General features: G+C 28.5%; 1 protein-coding gene across 1 annotated transcript; it reads left to right on the top strand.

Annotated features, from left to right (window-relative positions):
* Window positions 1–259: 259 nt before the first annotated feature.
* LOC123290840 (T-box transcription factor T-A-like) lies at window positions 260–20,784 on the top strand. The gene is made up of 5 exons (XM_044871184.1): window positions 260–426; window positions 17,032–17,159; window positions 18,002–18,490; window positions 19,931–20,110; window positions 20,177–20,784. The coding sequence occupies exons 1-5, from the start codon at window positions 260–262 to the stop codon at window positions 20,782–20,784; spliced, it is 1,572 nt and encodes a 523-aa protein (XP_044727119.1).
* The last annotated feature ends 1,069 nt before the right edge of the window (window positions 20,785–21,853 follow it).

Genomic DNA, 21,853 nt, shown 5'->3' with positions numbered 1-21,853 from the left:
CCCTAGGCATAGGCAAAGGTTCGATTTATTAACGATAGTGGGCAAACAAAGGCTCGTGGCTCAATATTCTTTTTTCTCCAGGTTTCGTCTTCCTAAATAGAAACGGATCGTAGTTACTCTTTATATTCAGCCCGAAATTGTTTGATTATAGTCTTTGATATATTTTTTGGGAGGATTTTTTCTCAAAATAGTCGATTTATCTATAATTCCAGACACTGTTATTATTACACATTTAATTTTTTGTTGCAGTGATCAAACAATGGCTCAACATATATTATCTGCCGTCGAATCTGAAATAACATCGAATGCAAGTAAATTGAAAGGTGATTCTACGGAACGTGATATTAGTATAACTTTGGACGACCGAGATCTGTGGTGTCGTTTTCAATGTTTTACAAATGAAATGATTGTTACAAAAAATGGAAGGTAAAATATAACATTTTAGTTTGTATTGTAGAAATTATTTGTCCCTAAAAACGAAACTTAACAAAATAGTACGTTGTGTAAGTATGTCCTTTAGTGCAAACGAGACCAGAGTTAGAATCCTTGAGTGTATTAAAGGCAACCTGCGAAAGCGTCACAAATTATGTTTTTATAAATTCAGGACTAGGTATTTGTGCGGAATAATTACCCATTGAGTGTGCAAAAATACTTGTCGCATGCAAATTGTAATTGGAAACTGAGGTCCGTGAAGTAAACCGGTACGCCGTTAACGATTGATACTTCGTTGTCGTTTTAAATTTTAAGAATTTCTAGGGTTATGTTATGTATATTTTAGGAACTTTTTCGAACGTTTATTTTTCGGTAATTTTTTTATTTACAGCGAAATTTACGTTCAAAAATTCAAAACTTTGTATTCTAGAACTTAAGCTGTAAGTTTATCTAAAATTCATTTAATTAATAATAAAAATTTAATTAGAAAAACTTCCTTGATGATAAATTAAGGTAATCTTTATTTCCTAAAACTTTGCTTATTTAAAAATTCAAACTTTCCTAATATTAGTCGAGAAATGCTTTAAATTAAAAACGATAATTAAAGATCTTCGTTAACGGTGATTAGGTCTTTAAATTTTAGATTTTAGGATCCGCTAAGTTTAGCACTTCTAATCCTAGATTTTAGTAAGGAATTCATGGTTTATGTTTGGTCTGATGGCTTTAGGGTGGCGTATATATTTTCGTGAATATAAACGGATCTTGATCGTAAAGTATAGCTCATTCTTGTGAAGAAAACTTTTACTTCCTATTTTTCGTTCGTTTCGTAACGGTTGAAATATTCAGAAAAATTGTCGTTTAATTCATTTTTTAAACACGCATTTGTGCATTCTTGTACGAGTAAATCTTGATTTTTAAAATAAAATATTTTGAGTTTCGCACGACATCACATAAATATAGTGATTTCCCAAGTTCACAAAGAATGGAGATTTTGAAAAAAAAAATTCTTTTTTTTTTTGACAAAAATGGAAAGATTACCTATATATAAGTTTTATAACAAAAATGTTTTTATTTTTTATTTTTTCACGATAATTCTTAAGTTACAGACAGTTTTAAAAGAACTTTTCAAAAGAGAAACGAAAGCACCCAACAAAAAAAATTTTCGTAAAAGATCGTGTAAAGTCATAATGTTAATTAATTGACTATTGTATACTATTCAATTAACGCCACAACGATATTTAACATTTTTTTGTCGGGCGTTTTCGTTTCTCTTTTCAAAATTTCTTTTAAAACTATGTGTAAATTTAAAATTATCTTGAAACAACTGAAATTTACAAAATTTGAAAAACCCCCGACAATATTCCGGGTACGGAACCCTAAAATCGCACTTGAAACACAGCTAAGAACACTCTCCATTAAATTACCTTTCAAATGAAACAAAAAATTATCAAAGACAGACCGACAGATACACACACACACATGTGAAGTATGATCTTTCCATTTTTGACAAAAAAAAATTTGGTTTGATTTTTGGTTCGAAATACCAATTAAGGGATAATTTTTAAAACGTCACAAAAAGAAGTAAAGGATACCGGATGGCAAAATTTTTAGGCTACAGTTTCGAAATCTAAAAAGTAAAAGTTTTTTAACAAGTGATCTATTGAGCTATAGAGCCCATTGTGCATACCAGATATGTGTTTTACCACGTTTTCGCTGATAAATTCATTTAACAGCTCCTCAATTTCAGAGGCTGAGTGCACCTCCTTCATGCATATACCATGCACTACACCAGCCCATCACAACTATTAATTAAATTAATTTTGTTGCGACGGCGGGAATCGAACTCGCTACCCTAAGCATACCGCGGACGGGATTGATTACGCCTTAACCAACTGAGCTAATAGGGTGATACAAATCTAATCATTTTTCTGTTAGAAATTTGTTTTAACAAACTAGCTGACCCGGCTAGCTTCGTACCGCCTAAAAGTCCAAACGTTTACATTTCAATTGACATTTTACCATAGACAATTTGTTTTTGAGTAATATTACAGTAGTATAAATATTTACATTAATGTTTATACGATCTTAACGTAACTCAATTCTTTGCTTTCCCGGAACCCCTCTACTAACACTTAAACTTTATGATATGGTGTAAAAGTTCAAATTGACTTTTAATTATTATTACGAATCTGCTGTATGGGCATATAGAAAAGTGTTGTTTTTAGACTTTTTCAGGCAATTTTTAAAATTTTTCTCTCCGTAAGAACCATTCTCGTACTTCAAAGAATATTATAAAAAAAGAATTAAAGAAATCGGTTCAGTTGCTCTCGAGATTTGCGCTTAGCAACACATTCAGCGATTCATTTTGATATTATAGATAGAACTGTTTAAATTTGAAAGTGATCCACTTTAATTTGTACACAGTTTATGAATAATGTTAACAACGTTAATGGATTAAATTTCCAACATCGTTTTATTTATTTTTTAATGGAAATTTTCTTAGTTCTTATTTTTATAATTTCATCATGCTTCAATGACTTCGTATGCAATTTTTCCCTCCATTTGTTGCACGTTTTACTTAATACAAATAAATACATGCTTTTAATAAATAAGTAACATAAATGTTGTTCGGAACGATGATGTTTTTTATTTAATTAGCATGATTAATAAAAAAATATTAATACAGAGTGATAGAAAACGATCGAAACTAGTGCAACTGGGCTATCAACTGTATTGTTATTAAATAAATACCACGATACTCGAAATAAAATTGTAGTTAAAATTGTATTGTTAAAATTTCAGTTTTTGCAGTTTAATTCAAAAACTATGAGCTTTTGAAATTGGTCCGTACATCATTTCGAAAGTATATTAAATTTGAAACAATTAAAGCCAACCCACACCTCCCTATGCCTAATAGTTTTTGAGATTGAAAAATTTTCATGGTTTTCAGAAATATTAAAATTTTGAGTTTTGCTTATGTTATTAAACCGTTAGAGATAGAAAATTAACAACTTTTGGTTGATACAATTTTTAGTAAACATCATTGTTTCCTCGTGAGAGGCCAAATTAGGGCAAAACTTTGGTGTCTATTTGCGCCAAAAATAAAAGAAAGAGAGATGAAAATTTATTGGTAGTTTCAACTAGTGAATCTTATAAAAAAATTTTGAAAAAAAAAGTTTTCTAGAAAATACTTCGAATACGAAAAATTCGAAAGTTTGTGCAAATGGCGACCGGAAGGAGATGCAAAACTGATTTTATGATATGTTATTTGAACTCCTTAGGGGGATGTGAAAATACCTTTTTGCTAGAAAAAAAAGTTGTGCTACTTGCGTAATAGATGAAAAAGTGGAAAAAATCCGAATATATGAAACACAACCTTTTTTTTGGTTGGAAAACATAGTTTCACACTCCCCCAAGGGGTCCAAATAACATAATAAAAAAAGCAGATTTACATCGCATTTTGCGATTTTAATGTAGAATTTGACTGGCGTAGATTAAGAAAGCTCTAAAACATATTGAGATGTTTTAAATGAAGTCAAATTGATTTCAATCATTCTAGAATATTCTGATCTCCTTTAAAAATTTAAAAAACAATCTGGAAAGTTCTAAAATATATTTAACTGTTTTAAATGGATTGAAAATTAAGATTAGGTAATAATGATTGAGTCTAGAATATTCTGGATAGTTTTAGAAATTATAAGAATAATTTAAAAACCTCTAAAACATATTGAGATGTTTTAAAAGATGATTTTAATCTTTCTAGAATATTCTGGACTTTTTTAAAAATTTAAAGAATAGGATTTTTTGCATTTGGTGGAGAATTTGTTCAAACTAATTAGGTTATTCGATCAACTTTAATTCTTTCATCACCACCGACTTGAAAATTTAAACAGCATCACCAAAAACCACCCATTTACTAATTTACATGCTAGAAAGATGCGGTTTTTTGAATTCAAGACAATATATCTACAAATTGAAAAAATTTTTATCGCTACCTCTCGAAAATGCTAATGTGAGACTTATCTATGCACAGTTGCAAGTTGTAATATTTAGGATCAACCCTTACGCATAATCATTATATCAGATCAATCTGTGCGCACAATTATAAAAAATAAGGATTCTGTAACCACAGTAGCTCAATAATACGGAGTATAAAATTATAGCTTTAGTTTTCATCGCGGAACCATGGCCGTGGGCGCCGGGGTCAAGGAGCAGCCTAGAGAGTATTTTGTTAACATTTTTGTACAATAAAGAACAAAATTAAAAATCCCAGAGTAAACAATAAATTTTTTAGTCAAACAATAATTGTATAATTAGAAAACAAACCCAGCGAAGCGGATATTTGCAGCTAGTATGTATCATAAGAACATATCATGTTTGGTTTTATCAACTATTCATTTGTTCCTTAACTTAGTATTTTCGGAGTAACTTTTTATGGCGCTGTTTTGTTTTTATACCATGTATATATGAAATATACATAGTATTATAAGTTTAGTCCCAAGTTTGTAACGCTTAAAAATATTGATGCTACAAAAAAAAAATTGGTATAGGTGTTCATAAAATCATCTAATTAATCCATTTCCGGCTGTCCGTCCGTCCGTCCGTCCGTCCGTCCGTCCGTCTGTGGTCACGATTACTCAAAAACGAAAAGAGATATCAAGTTGAAATTTTTACAGCGTGCTTAGGACGTAAAAAGTGAGGTCAAGTTCGTAAATGAGCAACATGGGTCAATTGGGTCATGGGTCCGTAGGACCCATCTTGTAAACCGTTAGAGATAGAACAAAAGTTTAAATGTAAAAAATGTTCCTTATCAAAAATTAAACAACTTTAGTTTGAAACATTTTTTCGTAAACATCACTGTTTACCCGTGAGGGCGACAATTAGGGCGGCATTTTATAATATGTACTATACTTGATTATCAGTTATGTATGTGTCACATGTTGGTATATGTAATGTGATAAAGAAATCAACACTGATTATACATGGTATTTCAACAATTAACTCAGTCAATTGTTTGTTTTCACTTGTTTGTATATAACACATGTCATATTTAGAATATACATACACTTTTCAAGAGCGTTGAATTAACATCAAATACTGTGCACATAATCATGACTATTGTTTTTGTTTCATAACTTTGCATCGTATAAAACGAGTAGGTACTCTATATTTGTTCCCATAATATATGTAGGTAATATTGGAATGTACTTATCAAGACCTGTCATTTAATATTAAACACGTTACATAACATAAAAACTTTTGTTATTAGTCCTTAAAATTTTGCTATTTTGTAAATAACATATTATGTATTATTGGAATATACTCTTCAAGACCTTTGATTGAATGCTATACCTACAATAAAACATATTATATAAACTTTTTGATTGGCCCTACATTTTAACGGGCGACTTAACAAGGGCACTATTTTGTTTTTGTTCATAGCTTTACGAAACACTTCAGGGAGCACAGTGACCTGAACTCTATCCCTTCTAACCCCCATATCACGAAAACTACAGGGTTTAAAATTTTTTGAAAAATAAAGAATATGGGGCCTAAAGAGTATATTTACCGATAATTAATTATTCAAGACATCGTTTTCTTTTTGTTAACATCGCCCATCTTAGATTTATATTTTGAGTTCGTTTATTTTGAGCGTTATAGTGGCAAAAATACGAAAGAATGGAAAAAACTAGATTTACAATAAATACCTACAGATCCATTGGAAACTTGCACTCAGGTACTTGTTCTCTTAAATGCATAGTTTTTGACTGGATACATTGTTTATATATATTTTTTTATTGTTCTTGAGTAAAAAATTGTAGAAAAAGGTGAAAAAAAATTGTTCCTCCGCATATAAAAATATTTTTTCTACAAATCAAAAGTTTCAACTGGACATGCGAGGTATTTTTGCTTCTTTAACATCTAAAAATACCGAAATTTAACTAATTTGAGTGTAATATGTCAGCAGGGACGGATTAAACATTTGAGAGGCCCTGGGCTGAAATGCATAGGGGCCCCATGTATTCAAAATTAAATTCTTTTTTTAAAGAAAAAAAATGTTAACATCGCGTGTTATATGAAAAACTAGCTATGAACTACCCGCTTTGCTGGGCAACATCCCCACTTGCACCCTTCCCTCCACATTTCCTTTCGTTGGATAACAGTTTTGTAATGTACACGTCATGCTCTTTTATTTGATACCCCACTTAGGTATATTTGTAAATATTCGATAATTCCTTCCCACTTTCTCGCTACACCTTTCTACCCTCCGAAGGTTAAAAGTGGATAAAAACAATAGATCTTTGAAGCTGGTTGTATATCGTGTCAATATTTGAGCTTAATCGATGCACAACTTTTTTAGTTTTTGAAGCATATCCCTTTCAACCCCTATTTCAACCCCTTACTCTACTATAATATGGATGTATTATACATAAAAACCTTCCTCTTGAATCATTCTATCTATTAAAAAAAACCGTATCAAAATCCGTTGCGTAGTTTCAAAGATTTAAGCGTACATAGGGACATAGGGACATAGGGACAGAAAAAGCGACTTTGTTTTATAATATGTAGTAATTATTTAAATTATATTGAAATAATTTAAACGTAACTTTCAATGTATGTTAAAATTTCTTAAATTATTTTTACTATCTGATTTTTACAGTAAATTTTACTTTGTATTTATTATAAGCACCCTGAGTTAGCTAATTTTGGACATCAACGATTGAAGCTCGCATGCTCGCTTATTCCATCAGCCATTTGCTGATTGTTTTTTTTTTTTTTAATATTTGATTGCTGGGGTCCCCAAAACAATCGGCCAGTCGAGTCCATGCATTCATCCAGCCCTGAGTATGTGGAAAGAAATGGTATGGTTTTGTTAGGGCAACCTATATAGTATGTGATTTATGTAGTTAAAACAGTATATTATAGTGATATAGGTAGGCATTTAATGTTAAAGTCTTTACCTAATTATCAATGTATTAACACAAAGGTGTTTAATGGCAATAGACCTAACTTTGTGGTGTTAAATAGTCACTCATCATTATTATTGGACTACTGTAGTGTGTTCAAATTAATACAAATATTATTTGTTTTAAATTCTTACATACTTGTTGTTATAAATGGGGTCGCTCCAATTCATTACTTTTACTGATATTAAAAACGCTTGTATGTATTTTAAATCAAAAAATTTATTATAGTTTAAAATTCGTGATTGAACATTTCAAAAACCAGTAAAATGTGAATTGGACTCTAATGGCGGCGCGAGTTACATCGCGAATCAACGTTATGAACACGTAGTCTATTGTCGGATTGTCTAGATGTTGATATATTCTGGAGTAGGCTAAACCCGAGTAATAGAGTGATTATTTTCAGTTTTGAATCAATTCGCCCCATAAAATTTTTAGTAAAATCATAAGTTATGGTACTTATTGGTGGCTTATTATGATACGATAATTTTCGTTTCTCTTCTAAAAAATGCTTGTTCCAAAATTTTTTGTTTTTACCTGTTTTTAATGTTTTTTTATTTATTGCCATTAATTTTTATTTTGTAACGTAATTTTAGAGAAACATTTTTGAAACAAGTATTTTTTGTTTTGCTTTTGAAATCGGATCAAAATTTCAAATTTTCAAATAAATAGTGTTATAATTTTAAATTTTTAAAGGTTAATTATTAAACTTTGGTGAAAATAGTTGAAGTTTCTCAAAATAAGTTCTGCATAAATTCAAATATTTAGTCAAATAAGTCTATGGTGAGTCCATGTGAGGGTAACTGAAACGTGATCATCAAAAAAAGTGGTCACCCTCGAAATCTAACGGAATATGCTAAAATTTTGTACAAACCTTCATTTGATAGTACAAATGTAGTCTCAAAAGTCACATATGATAGATAGCAAAAAAAAAAAAAAAAAACGTATAATAGATAGACTGAATCGTGAATCCTAGTCTATTATGCGGTTTTTCCTTAATTATTCATTAAATACTACTTAAATATTTATTTAAAACCTTAAATTTATAAATATTGACCCAACACTGAAGTACGTTAAGCTGAGCGTTCCATCTTCTGCGCCCTCTAGTTCAAAAACAGTTCAATTTAAAAAAAAACACATGTAAACTTTGATTCTAGGTAGGTACTACACCTTCCCCTATTTCTAAATAGTATATCTAAATATACTTCTTCTAATACACTAAAACAGTGGAAATTTTTCTCACAAATATCAAAATTGTTACCACCATAAATCATTTGCGTCTTTCCCATGACACTTAGCAAATGACAAATCAACTGTATAACAGGGAGATTCAATAATATATTGACAAACATCGGACATGGATTCCTTTCAAAAAAATTTCTATGATAGCCTGTAAAGTTAAATTAGTAAAGTTAAGAGAGACCGAGTATAAAAGAAAAATAGCTGTGAGTTGAAAGAACGAAACGCTCAGTAGACATTTTCTATGGCCGAGACGCTATTCGCAACATTCGAAAGTTAACTCACGCCACTTCACGCATTTCATTCAGCGCTCTGGACGTTCTTTCTAAGCTATGATACACGACGCTATATTATTTGGCAGACCAAAAGTAAGCAGTTTCTTTAGTATGCAGACGCTTTGACCAACAAAAATCCATAAATGCGCGGAAAATAATACTCTTTATTAAATTAATAAAAATATAAACATATGTGATCAGAACCTAAAAAATTTTTTATCAGAATATTTTTTTTTTTAAACTTTTTAATTTTTGAAACCATGCCATATTAACAAAATCCATACTAATATTATAAATGCGAAAGCAACTCTGTCTGTCTGTCTGTCTGTCTGTCTCTTACTCTTTCACCCCTAAACGGCTGAACGGATTTTGATGAAATTTAGTTAGGTGATAGATAGTAACCTAGAAAAGGATATGGAATATGGGGGGAGGGGTGAAAGTGGGAATGTTGCCCAGCAAAGCGGGTAGTTCACAGCTAGTTATAATATAATTGTTAGAGGAGGACAACTTTAATACAGTGCCTTCGATATAACAAATTGGAAGAGAACAAGTAAATATTCGTTATATCAAGAAATTCTTTAAAACTGAGGTTTATTATATTAATGTTAGGTTGGTCTAAAATTTGTTATAAAGAAGGAATTAATGATGTTTCGCTTTTCTGCGACTGATAAGAAACGCCTTTTACGTTTCTGAGCCATTGCAACTTAAATCTTTAACAATAATGACAAGCAGTGTTTGCATAACTTTCCATCGAACAGCAATGATTGTTTTACGAAAAAGACGTGTCGGAGCCTGTCGCGACATAAATCACATACTATGGGATTAAGGATCATATATTGGTGTGAACGTTATATAAAGGTTTTGGGTTAATAAAATTCGTTTATTAGAAAAATTTACACTTTTTTTTTAATAGTTGACAATTCTTCATAAAGAGATTGTTCGCAAAAATGTTAGCCATGTAAAGGGATATTTTACATTGACTCTTATGGACAATTCAAGGGGATTACGAAAAATTTGTAAAAGGTACTTTGATTAAGGTTGCATTGTATTATTTGACAAATGGACTTTGGTATCCGATCTCCTTTAACATAAAAAAACATTGAAAATTGAATCACCCTGTATATACATCAAATATATACAATAATAATGATAATATTTCTGTAAAACAAAATGTTTTGAGTTATGCAAAGGTCAGTTAAGCAAAATTTGTAAATTCCCACAAAAATCTATCCACATTAACACTCAATCGCAGCGAAAAATATATTATTTAACGCAAATATTTTTAAATAAAATATATTGCATTTATCTTGAAAGTATTTCTCACGAGTAGTTAACGTACTTTTATTTTTATTTTTTTCAATATTCGTATTGACAAACAATGCGTTTAGTTGTTTCATAAAATAAATCATTTTCTTGTTTAAAAGTGTTTGTAATATATAAACAAACCACCTGGCTTTAGAAATTATTTAAGGAATGTTTTTTTTAAATATCTGTTTAAAAGAATCGATGTTGATGAATCATTATTTCCGTGTTTTACGTCTGTACAATTTTCAGAGGATATACTATACAGAGGAAATATTTATAGGATATGTTTATAAAGTAAACAGGATAAAGTATAGGCTAGTATACAAAATTACTAACCCTATTTGTAGTTAAAATATTTCAATTGGATTTGTGTGAGCGAAAACGATTCGATGATTTTGAGATTTTTTGATGCCGTATTTTAAATATATAATAATCATATTCGTCACAGATCTAGATCTGAAATTAATTAAAATTAAAATTGTTAAAGTTAATTTTTTCAAAAATTGCAGCAAATCTAAAATATTGAAACTTAAGATTAAAATTTATTTATTTAAGTAACACTTTTTGAAAAAAACTTACTGCTCCACTGAAATTAGCTGAAATATCACTGATATTTTACCTTTTTACCTTTAGAATAAAAATGTTCATATGCACAGAAAATGGTTTTCCTTTCAAAAAAGAAAGAAATATAAAAACATTATTTTGACTATGCATTTTACTGAAAAAATTGCTCATTCCAAAGTTGTCAAGCATAAAATTTCCTAGAGATCAGAATATATTTTATATTTTTCATAAGATTTTCCTCGAAAATAGAGAATTATCGACGAAATTCATGTGAAAAAAAGCGTCAGTAGAAAATAGAATTGAATTTTATTTCTAATTTTTGCGTAATTACCCGACTGTCAAGGAGTGGTTATGTTATCGCGCGTGTTATATGTAGGTATGCATATATTTTGTTTGCAAATTTCTTTATTTGGTATCTCGTATCTTCCAAACGATTCGATGAATTTCGACATTTACGATATCGTTATATTCGTTTTAAAAACCCAAGTGTCTTAAGATAGATGATTGAAAAAAAGAGATAAAATGGCGGATTTTTGGCGTGAAATAGTAATACATTAGTAAAAAAATTCTAACCAAACCTATCGACTAGGATATCAAAATAAAGGACATAACAAAACTACTAGCATTTGAATTTTTTGCTATTTTTGGGAAAATAAAATTTATTCAAAATAGGAAAATGAATCTAATTTCGCCTTAAATTATTCAATTTAAGGCGAAATTAGATTCATTATTCGTAAAATTTATTCAATTTTTCTTGTAGACCTACTTATACTTATGATATTTTCTCTTTGCAAGGGATAAAAATAAAAATATAATATTCAACATGGAAGACCAGATGAAAATTTACATTCAAAATACATTTATTCAGAAGATCAGTTGATGTAATCAATTTTCTTTCTAAAAATTCACTAAATACCATAAAGAATCAAAAATTTCTTCCATTTTATTTTTAAATACCCATGAAAGTAAATTCCTAAAATTTGTGAATTATAAAACTATGGATAAAATCTTTATTAGCTATGCTATCATATTATAATCATAAGTGTAATAAAGATGTTTTGTATGTACTTAGAGAGTGTCTCATCACTACATTCAAAATGACATCTGACATTTATCTCTCTACAGGAAGTAACCTGTTGAAAAATTCACCGTGTACATGAATATGCAAATAAACAAACATTTTTTGGTAATACTATGATGTCTCTTTATTGGTCGTAAAATTTACCTACTTGTATGCTGTACCATACTTACTGGGTGACCGATATTTAACGGAGAAAATAGAGAGTGGCTTCTTTCTACATGTCACTAATATTTATTTTTAGAATCGGATCAGAACCTACTTACAATTGAATGAAAAACATAGAAATTTTTTATTCGCCAAAATTTCTTTCGGCTAAACTGTCAATAACCTTGTGGAAGGGGAGGGGAAATAAAATAATTGGAGTAAAAAGGTTTCTGGTAACATCAGAAACATAAATCTATAAAATTTTCTATATAAGATACAATTGACAAAATGAAGTCCAAACATTTTGCAAAAGCAAATACATCTGGCTCCTTTTATATGAAGGCGGAGTTTAATTTAAAATATTTTTGTTTTGAGAATAATATAATAATAAGCGAAAAAAGTGAGATATTTTGATAAATAAATAACAAAAAAAAAATTAAACCAATTAAATCAATTTATAATTTTTAAGTATCTTCCATATTTTTACGTGACACCTACTGACTATCATTTCCATACCCATATCTTCCAAATTAAGCCTCAGATCGAAATTTGGTCAAGAGCTTTTCTTTCTTTTTTTCTCAGCTTATTTAGATAGTGCAGAGGTCTGCATTCAATAAAAGAACAGCCTGTATAAGAGAGTTATGACAGGACAACAATTTACAATTTAAAACTAGCGTTCAAATTAGCAGAAGTGATTTTAAACTACTTATTATAATATAGCATAGTCATTTAAATCAGTTTGCAATCTTCGATTCCAAATACCTCCGAAAATACCGAAGCTCAGAAAAAAATGTAATAAAAAACTGAGGAAAATTTCAAAAATGCAGCACTGTTTTAACACGCTTTTATTAGCTTCATACGTATGTTTAAGTATGTAACGGAAACTTTGAAAATGTTTTGACCTCCTTGAAAACGACGGATTAATTCAAAATTTATCATACTTATCAAGGACCGATGACAATACAATAATTTAATAAGTTTATTTGATTATCTTGATCAGGAATTTTAGGAATAACAATTTCCATATCTGAAAATATGTATATTTATTTGTGCTCCCACCATATTTATACTGAATTTTTGATAAATAAATAATTGGCTAAAAAACTAAAAAACAAAATAAATAGGTATGTTAAAAGCGACTTTAAATAAAATTTTTAAAAAAATAAATAAATAAATAATAGTTTAAAAAAATTAAAAAAAACACATTTTATTTAAATTCAAAAAAATCATTTTATCGTAAAAAAGCGTGGGGTGCTTTGTAAAATATTTTATAATGACTTTACTTTTACCAATATCTGTTAAAAAATTTAGAAATTTAGCACCCTGCGCATTTTTGCGATAAAATGATTTTTTTAAATTCAAAGAAATTATTTTCTACCTTTTAGTTCAGCTAATTACAAAAGCGTGTTTTTTAGTTTTATTTTAAATTATTATTTATTTCTTTTATATAAATATTAAGTTTCATTGTACCATTATGAATATAACTGGGTTAAAATTTTTTTATAGCTTGTTAGAAGAAAAATTTACTTCTAATCATCAAAAACAAATGGCTACCAATTACTAAAAACTGTCTATTAAATGTTATTGATTTAAGAACATGACTTTTAAATTTAAAAACAAATACTTTTTACTACTCATCAAATAGTATACGTTTCCACAAAGTTTTCGTTGTTTTATTTTTTCGAAGGTGATAATCCTAGATGATTGTATTAATACAGCAAAATTGGTAGCAAATGTAATTTTTTACTTTTAATTTAAACAATTTCTCTAGGTAGAAACTCTAAAATATTTACATTGGTTAAAAGTTATTTCATGAATTTAATTAATGTATTCGTTGAGTAGTAAGAAAACGGCGGGTTTAACCGAGCTCGTCTTACACTCGTTGATCTCTTACAATTTTGCTTTTGTTGATAGCTCGCGTTAGAATAATGATATTAGTATATAATTTAAAAAATTTTAATCTGTCATAACTTTGAAGCAAGGGGGATGGAAGACCCACTAAAATCAGATCGTTTATGGTTACGGAAAACTGACTCAAATATCCCAAACACTTCCATCCCACTCATCACTGTGGGGGTAGAGTTTTAAACTGTGATTTCACTATATTTTTGTGCAAAGAGCAGAGGATATTAAAGAAAATTGTATATAGACAAAGACTTAACTAATAGAGGATATATTGTAAGTATTTTAACACAAATGTTAAGTTGGTGCTTATATGATGAATGTAAGTACATATAACATACCTTTAAAAAATAAACTTGTAATGTCGATTAATTATACAATCTTAATAAAACTAAGTACATATAATAGTAATGTAGCGGTTTTTTTTGTAATCTTACTTTTATAGATTTGAATACTCGTGCGCATAATAAAATCTGAATGTATTATATTAATATTATTGTATTCCTTCAAAAGTGTGACAAAGATATTTAATTTTTTTTTAAATCCATCAAGTGCGAACAGACACACCACCTTTGCGCCATAAAAAGTGAAGTTTGTACCTATTTTGTATAAACTAAAATACGTATATCTAAAATATAAATTCTCTACTAAAAATGAATTAAAATATTTTTTCTAAACTGACTAAAGCATATATAAAATTTTCGACAAGATAAAATTCAAAAAAAACATTGTTCACCTATATAACAATTTAAGAATATAGAATATCTTTTTTCCTTTTTCCTAATAGTCTAAGAGATGAGTGGCTTTTTTGAATAGATATTTGAGGCACATTGAAAATATTAAAGTTGATAACCCGGGTAAAAAAATTATAAATAATCATATATAATTATATAAAATTATATATAGTTTATATATAATTATATATAACTATATATAGTTATATATACTCATATATAAGAGTATATATAACTATATATAGTTATATATAATTAGATATACCGATACATTAATTTCTCGAGCGTCTATATATAATTATATATGAGTATATCTAATTATATGCAATTTATATATAATTATATGTAACTATATATAATTTTATATAATTATATATGATTATATATAATTTTTTTTACCCGAGGGGGTTGTTGTTTTAATAGTTCAGAAATCATTAAAATCGGTCCAGCCGTTCTTGAGTTTTAAACGGTGTGTAAATAACTCGGCTTTCTTTTATATACTAAGAAGAAGATATTTTAATAATATAACAAAATAATAATAATATTAGTACTTTAAGAATAAGACTCTAATAATTTGAAATAGTTTTAAGATTTAAATAGTTGTTGCACTTCAAAAATCTATTATTTTATATTTAATTTCTAAAAAATACTTCATAATTTGCATTTATTTATAAACAAAATTAAATTCCTAATCAAAATGTTGATAAATATTAAACAATTCTTATTTTGTTATTCAAATCGATTAAAAAATTTCAAATATTTGAAAAGTATTGATAATACGTTAATACTTATTTTATTATTTTTGTTCTCAAATAAAGTCTTATGTAGTATAGTGGTTAAAATACCCGCTTGTCACGTGGGAGACCAGGGTTTGATTCCCCGCCGGGGAGAAATTTTTTTAAATTTATTTTTTTTTTTTTAAATTATATATAATTATATATAACTTTATATGATTCATATATAATTATATAAGGCCATTTTCTATATATAATTATATATGATATTATATATAATTTTTTTTACCCGGGAACTTGCGAATGTGTCGATGGTGAAATCGACAACTTGGCTGGGAGGTTGGGGGGCGTTAGTGACCTATGAAACTTTTAAATGTTCCTCCTTATACTATCAAGTATTTTTAAAAATGATAATAAAAATTTAAAGATTTTGAAAAAAAAAAAAAATGTAATCATAAGATTTTTATATTTTTACAAGCATAATGTCAAAGGTTGTATAGGATCAATATTAAATTATCGACACCTCATAAAAAAATGATTCAAAACTGTCATTAAAAATTTATATCGTTGTAAAAATAATTTGAACAAAAGGAATAATTTTTATTACCTACATTACAATTAAACAAGCATTATCAATTAATTTAATACAATCTTTCAATTTAAGGTCGTACTTTTTCAATTACACTTATTAGCAAAAACTAAAAATTTTTTACAAAAAAATGCAACCAATTTTAAAGTAATATTTATTAGCAATCAATCAAGAGGTATCTATAGTAGTAGGAACTCAATTGCGGCAGGTCATGGCTCCCCTTTCCCATTAGACACTGTAAGTTAGCGAAGTGCCGTAACAATTAGGCTTTGCGTATTACAAAAAAATTATATTTAGGGGGACACTTAAGATAATTTTGAGAAGTATAACTCTCAAGCGGAAAATCTTTAGAAGAAACTGAAGCCTACATTTCAGAAGCTTGTAGCCAAAGAATGGAAATGGAAAACATGTACAACCGAAACCTTGTAGCAATCGAAACTTTCCTATCAACGCATTAGCATGTCGACTGATTAATTTATCGTTTCTGGCATTTGTACAAAAGTGACTTAATTCTTTTCACCTACACACATTAAACATTTGCTGGATCAAAAAAAGTTCCACGATAATTGAAGATTAGTTGAACCGAAAATAGATCATCGCAGTTGATTTATAGCATAGGGACTCCACGAGCCAAAAAGTTTTATTTAACCCATTTTTCAAAAACCCAAGGGATTCGGCATAAATCCGGAATGATGCGAAATATTTACTTTACATAGCTACGCAGGAGACTGTTTACGTTCATATAAACTTTTTGTATTGTTATGATGTCAATAAGTATTTCTCGTGCTGTTGCTTTTTCGAAATCGGTTAATAATGATTGATTACTTTTTCTAATATTTAACATTCTTTTAGATATATTGTAACACATGTAGATACCTCAGAAATCTGAACTGATCATACACGCCGTTAAATTCAATAAAATCATTAATACCCATGTTTTATTAATAACAATAAGTCACGAAAACGTTACAACTCTTTATTATGTCTCTATTTGTTAAAATAGAATTATTTAAATAACAGTTATTTTTAAAAAAAAATTATTTATAATTTTTTTATGTTTGTTTTAGGCGGATGTTCCCTGTTGTGAAAGTATCGGCCACAGGATTAGATCCAACAGCTATGTACACAGTACTATTAGAATTTGAACAAATTGATCCACATCGTTGGAAATATGTTAATGGAGAATGGATTCCAGGTAATCCCTATATATTATAAATGTGAAAGTAAGGATGTTTGTGTTTGTTTGTTTGTTATGCTTTCACGCAAAAACTGGCGAATGGATTTAAATGAAATTGTACAATAATATAGCTCAAACATCAGAAGAACACATAAACTATAATTTATAAAAATATATTTAAAAAAAAATTTTTTTTTTAATTAAATTTAATTTTTTGACAGTTTATAAATCAGGGTGAAGGATACAACTTACGGACATCAGCCAACCAAAGTTATCAGACATACTTTTTACATTTAAAAAAAAATTGAAAACTGATTAATTATTTGACATTTCATAAAACATAAAAGATACAATTTACCTATGGCCTTTTTATATCACCTTTAAGGCAATTTAAAAAAAAATTTCATATTAATCACTTTTTAAAGATCTTGCCAGTTATTCACGGACAAAAACGCGAGCGGGGCCGTGCGTAAAAGCTAGTTAATAAATAATTTTAAAGATATACCTAGAAAAATAGATAATTATAGAGTTATATATTAGTTATTGAAATAAATACCACGATACTCGAAATGTTTTATTTAGTACCGTGGTGTTCATTTCAATAACTATGTCTCAACTCGTATTTTTTATTATATTAATACAAACATTGTATTAAAACTAAAATTAATAATAATATAATAATAATAACGATATAAAAGTCATAAATATTTCCATATAAAAAGAAACATTTAAAACAAAAAAAATCAAAATCGGAGCTGCTATTTAGAACTTCCTAAGATTGGATATTTTATGTATTCCTTGCTGCAATCAATTGAAAATTGTTCTTAACTGTTATAATAATTTTGAATTATTTTTTTAAGGTGGAAAAGCAGAAGTAGCACCACCAAATCCTATATACATTCATCCAGAATCACCAAATTTTGGAGCACATTGGATGAAGGAAAGTATATCGTTTGCAAAAGTAAAATTAACGAACAAATGCAATGGAAATGGACAAATTATGTTAAATTCATTACATAAATATGAACCACGTGTACATATAGTTAAAGTTGGTTCAGAAAATCGTCGAGTGATGACATTTCCATTTCCCGAAACACAATTTATTGCTGTTACTGCATATCAAAATGAAGAAGTAACAAGTTTAAAAATTAAATACAACCCATTTGCTAAAGCATTTTTAGATGCTAAAGAAAGGCCTGATTCAATTTATAATCAAAGTAGAAATGCAGTTAATGAGTATGTTGGAGGTGTTCACACGGGCTATTCTTCAACTGGTATTCCAGTAACAATTGGAACAACGGTTCATAATTCGTCACAGCATCATCATCAAACCAGTCAATACAGTCAATGTATGTAAATATATTAACTTTTAATTAATTAATTGTTTATTAGGTTGCAAACACTTCGTACCAAAAAACAACCTGTGAGGGGGCGATCTGAACCCCTTTTTTGGGGGCAAACATATTATAAATAATATAAAAAAAAGGTTTTTTAGGATAATTAAAATATAATAGGTAAAAAAATTGAACAAGTGAAAATAAAAAATTGACTGAGTTAATTGTTGAACTCTGTTTAGAAAGTGAACTCTGAATATCAACATTATTTTTTTATAAATTAGAAGAGTTTAAAAAACGAATACAATTATGCCAGCCTTTCGGCCGCCATTTATTTGATTTTCGAAAATTTTCAAAAGTGTTTTCTAGAATTTTTTTCCCTATTTCGAAAATGTTTCACAAGGCCACTAGTTGAAGCTGCCTGCAGATTTTCAACTCCTGGAAAGTTAAAAAAAACAAAAAACAAAAAAAATGCCACAATGAATCTAGCTGAAGTCTAGATCTTTTATTTGAACTCTTTTTTTTTTTTATTTAGTGCATAGTTTTTATGTAATTTGTAAAAAATTGATTTTCTTAACCCCCAAACAAGGGGGTTAGGGCCGCCCTCTGAGTGGTCGGTTTTTTGGTACGAAGTTTTTATGCAACACTTTTTCATTGTACAATCACTACGGAAATCGAATAAAAACTTTTAAGTATTTTCAATTTTTCGAAAAAATTGTGAAATCAATTTAAACTTTAACTGATGAACAACTTCTATGAGGAATGGATTCAATTACACTTGTAGCCTAATTGGGGTATACAAACGAAAGTTTTGAATTTCTCAGTTAGTACTAGTAAAATTAGAAAATTGAAATTTAGTCGATATAAGTAAAATGGAAAAACATAATTAAAGTCGTAGAAAATAATATTTTTATATAATTTGATAAAGCAAACCATAATTTACGATCAGTTGATCTAGTTCTTATAACCAAAATCCTCCATTTTGTACTTATCTCAATAGATTCTAGATTCGACTCATTCTAAATCATTTTTTTTAAATTGTTCTGTTCGATTTTTGGTACATTTTTGGATGCGGGGAAATTATCGTTTATTGAATTACCTACGAACTTTTCTATTTTATCGTTCATCGCAATTACTCGTTCTAAGTTAAAAAGTTAAAAACCTACATCTTACGGCTTTGTCACAGGTCGATTTGATTAGCTGAAAAAGGGTTGGTAGTTTAATTTCAGTTAAAACGTATTAAGGAAAATTCGGCAGACTATTAATTTTTCCAGATCGAAAGGTGTTTTTTCTGAATCTGTAATATATCTTATTTTAGGTCTGTCATAACGAATCTTTAACGTGGCTTTAAAACAAGAAATTTTGAAAAATAATTATAAAAGTTATTAATAGATAATAGAATATTAGGATACCAAAAAAAAAATTAATAGATGCATCAAAAATTTACAATTCCAGATAGTTCATGGTTTTTACCACATCAATCAATGTACTCAACTGTAACTAATCCTGTCACAACAATCAATTCATGTGAACGATATCCATCCAGCAGTAATTTACGAAGTAATCGAGCGTCACCTTATCCATCTGTTAGTCAACGCCCTAAGTCAACGTCTGTCTCACCTCCACCATCACATGGTTTGTAACTTTACTACAAGAACAGTTTTATTTGAATTAGTTACTAAAGTTTGTATTTTTTGTTAGTTTATAATTCATCGGATCCTTTACAAGTACAACAAACACCCGCAGCAAGTACGTTATACTCACCAAATAGTGGAACATATACAAGTTATCCAGGAAGTTGGTCTACGGGTATTCAACCACAAGCACCTACTCCAATTATCAATTCAACATTAAATTGTTGGCCGCAACAAACAACTTGTCATCAAAATCTATCACCTACATCACAAAGTAATAAATCTCCCCCTAATTCACCAAGTCCAGCAAGTCATCAAACTTTATATCAAACAAATAATCCTATTTCAAATTTTACTAATCTATCGTATGCAACTAATTATTACGGGCAGGACTACTCCACTTATGGTGGACAGTATACGAGTCCGGTTGGAACAGAGTATGTTTCAATACTACCAACAGAAATTTATATCGAAGAGGCAAATAATGCAAATATATCAAGATATGCAACAAACAATCCAAGTCCTGTTACATACCATGAAAGACATACGCCTGAAATTACTTACACGACTGATAATAGTGATTCATGTTCTAGATCTAATAACAATATAAATCCTGATAAAGTTTGTCCGGAAATTTATGATGAACATACAAATAAGTCGAATTCTCCTTCATGAAAAGTTAATTATGTAAATATATATTTTATTTGTCAGTCAATTCCTAATTTTCACGAAAAATGTATCTTATGAATATTTTTTAACATTTGAATGTCTCAAAAAACAATTTTCTTTAAAATATCTTTTAAAGAACTTACACTATAAAATTAAAAATTCGTTAGAAAATCAATAAAATTATCTAACAATAAGTTCATGTGATAAATTGAAATAACTAAATTTTTCATGCAATTATTTTCAAGAAACTAGAATTTTTCTAAACCAAAAAAATGAAATAAAATGGAATCATTTTTTACAAAAATTTCAATAGTAATATTCTTTGATGACTTTTTGTAGATTTTTTATTTTACTTTCCCCAAAATAACTGTTTTCGAGATATATCAATCGAGAGTTATGATCTTTATGGTTTTCTTTCATGCCTCTCTTTTCCACATCACTTACAAAGGCCTTTTTAGGCACAGCTCGATTTTTCTTTATTTCCTTAGAAAGAGAGACATTTATAGAAAATTTTTTCGACTTATTATAGACTACTAAGCAGTTGAAACTGTTTTTGATAGTAATATTGCAAAACTTAAATAAGTAAAAAAACCGAGCAGAATCAAATAGGAACGGGGGCTGAAAAGAATCGCGGAAATTCGACTTTTCTTTGTTTTCTTGAAAATAATTGCAAATAATTTAGGAAGAATTATACTAAAAAAAGTATTTCTTAAAAAATTATTGGTTTTATATACAATAATCTAGGATAAAAATTGACCGAGATATACTTATTTTTGGGATCAACTTTTATATTTTTATGCATGAGACAAACATAGTTTTTATAAAAATTGTTCTTTAAGAGCAATCAGTAGGTACTAAGTTATGGTTCTTTAAATGTAAAATTGTTCGGTGAAAGCTTCAACGTTCACTTATGGAAATATGGAAAGTTATTAGAAATTTTTTAATTCAAAAATTTACATTCTAGTAAATAAAATCTTTCTAGAATTTAAAGATATTGAAATAAACTAGCAAATTAAGAAACAATATCCAGCTACGAATTAACTTCTCCATTAATAATCGTTAAAAACAAAACATT

Source organism: Chrysoperla carnea, chromosome 1 (assembly GCF_905475395.1).
Source record: "Chrysoperla carnea chromosome 1, inChrCarn1.1, whole genome shotgun sequence".
Taxonomy (NCBI): domain Eukaryota; kingdom Metazoa; phylum Arthropoda; class Insecta; order Neuroptera; family Chrysopidae; genus Chrysoperla; species Chrysoperla carnea.
This window is presented reverse-complemented; position numbering and strand designations above follow the sequence as displayed.

Excerpts from the sequence above, each read along its gene's own strand:
- LOC123290840 (XM_044871184.1), top strand. The coding sequence starts at position 260 with ATGGCTCAACATATATTATCTGCCGTCGAATCTGAAATAACATCGAAT. Across the intron at positions 18,491-19,930 it reads AACCAGTCAATACAGTCAAT|ATAGTTCATGGTTTTTACCA; the intron begins GTATGTAAATAT and ends TTACAATTCCAG. Across the intron at positions 20,111-20,176 it reads CTCACCTCCACCATCACATG|TTTATAATTCATCGGATCCT; the intron begins GTTTGTAACTTT and ends ATTTTTTGTTAG.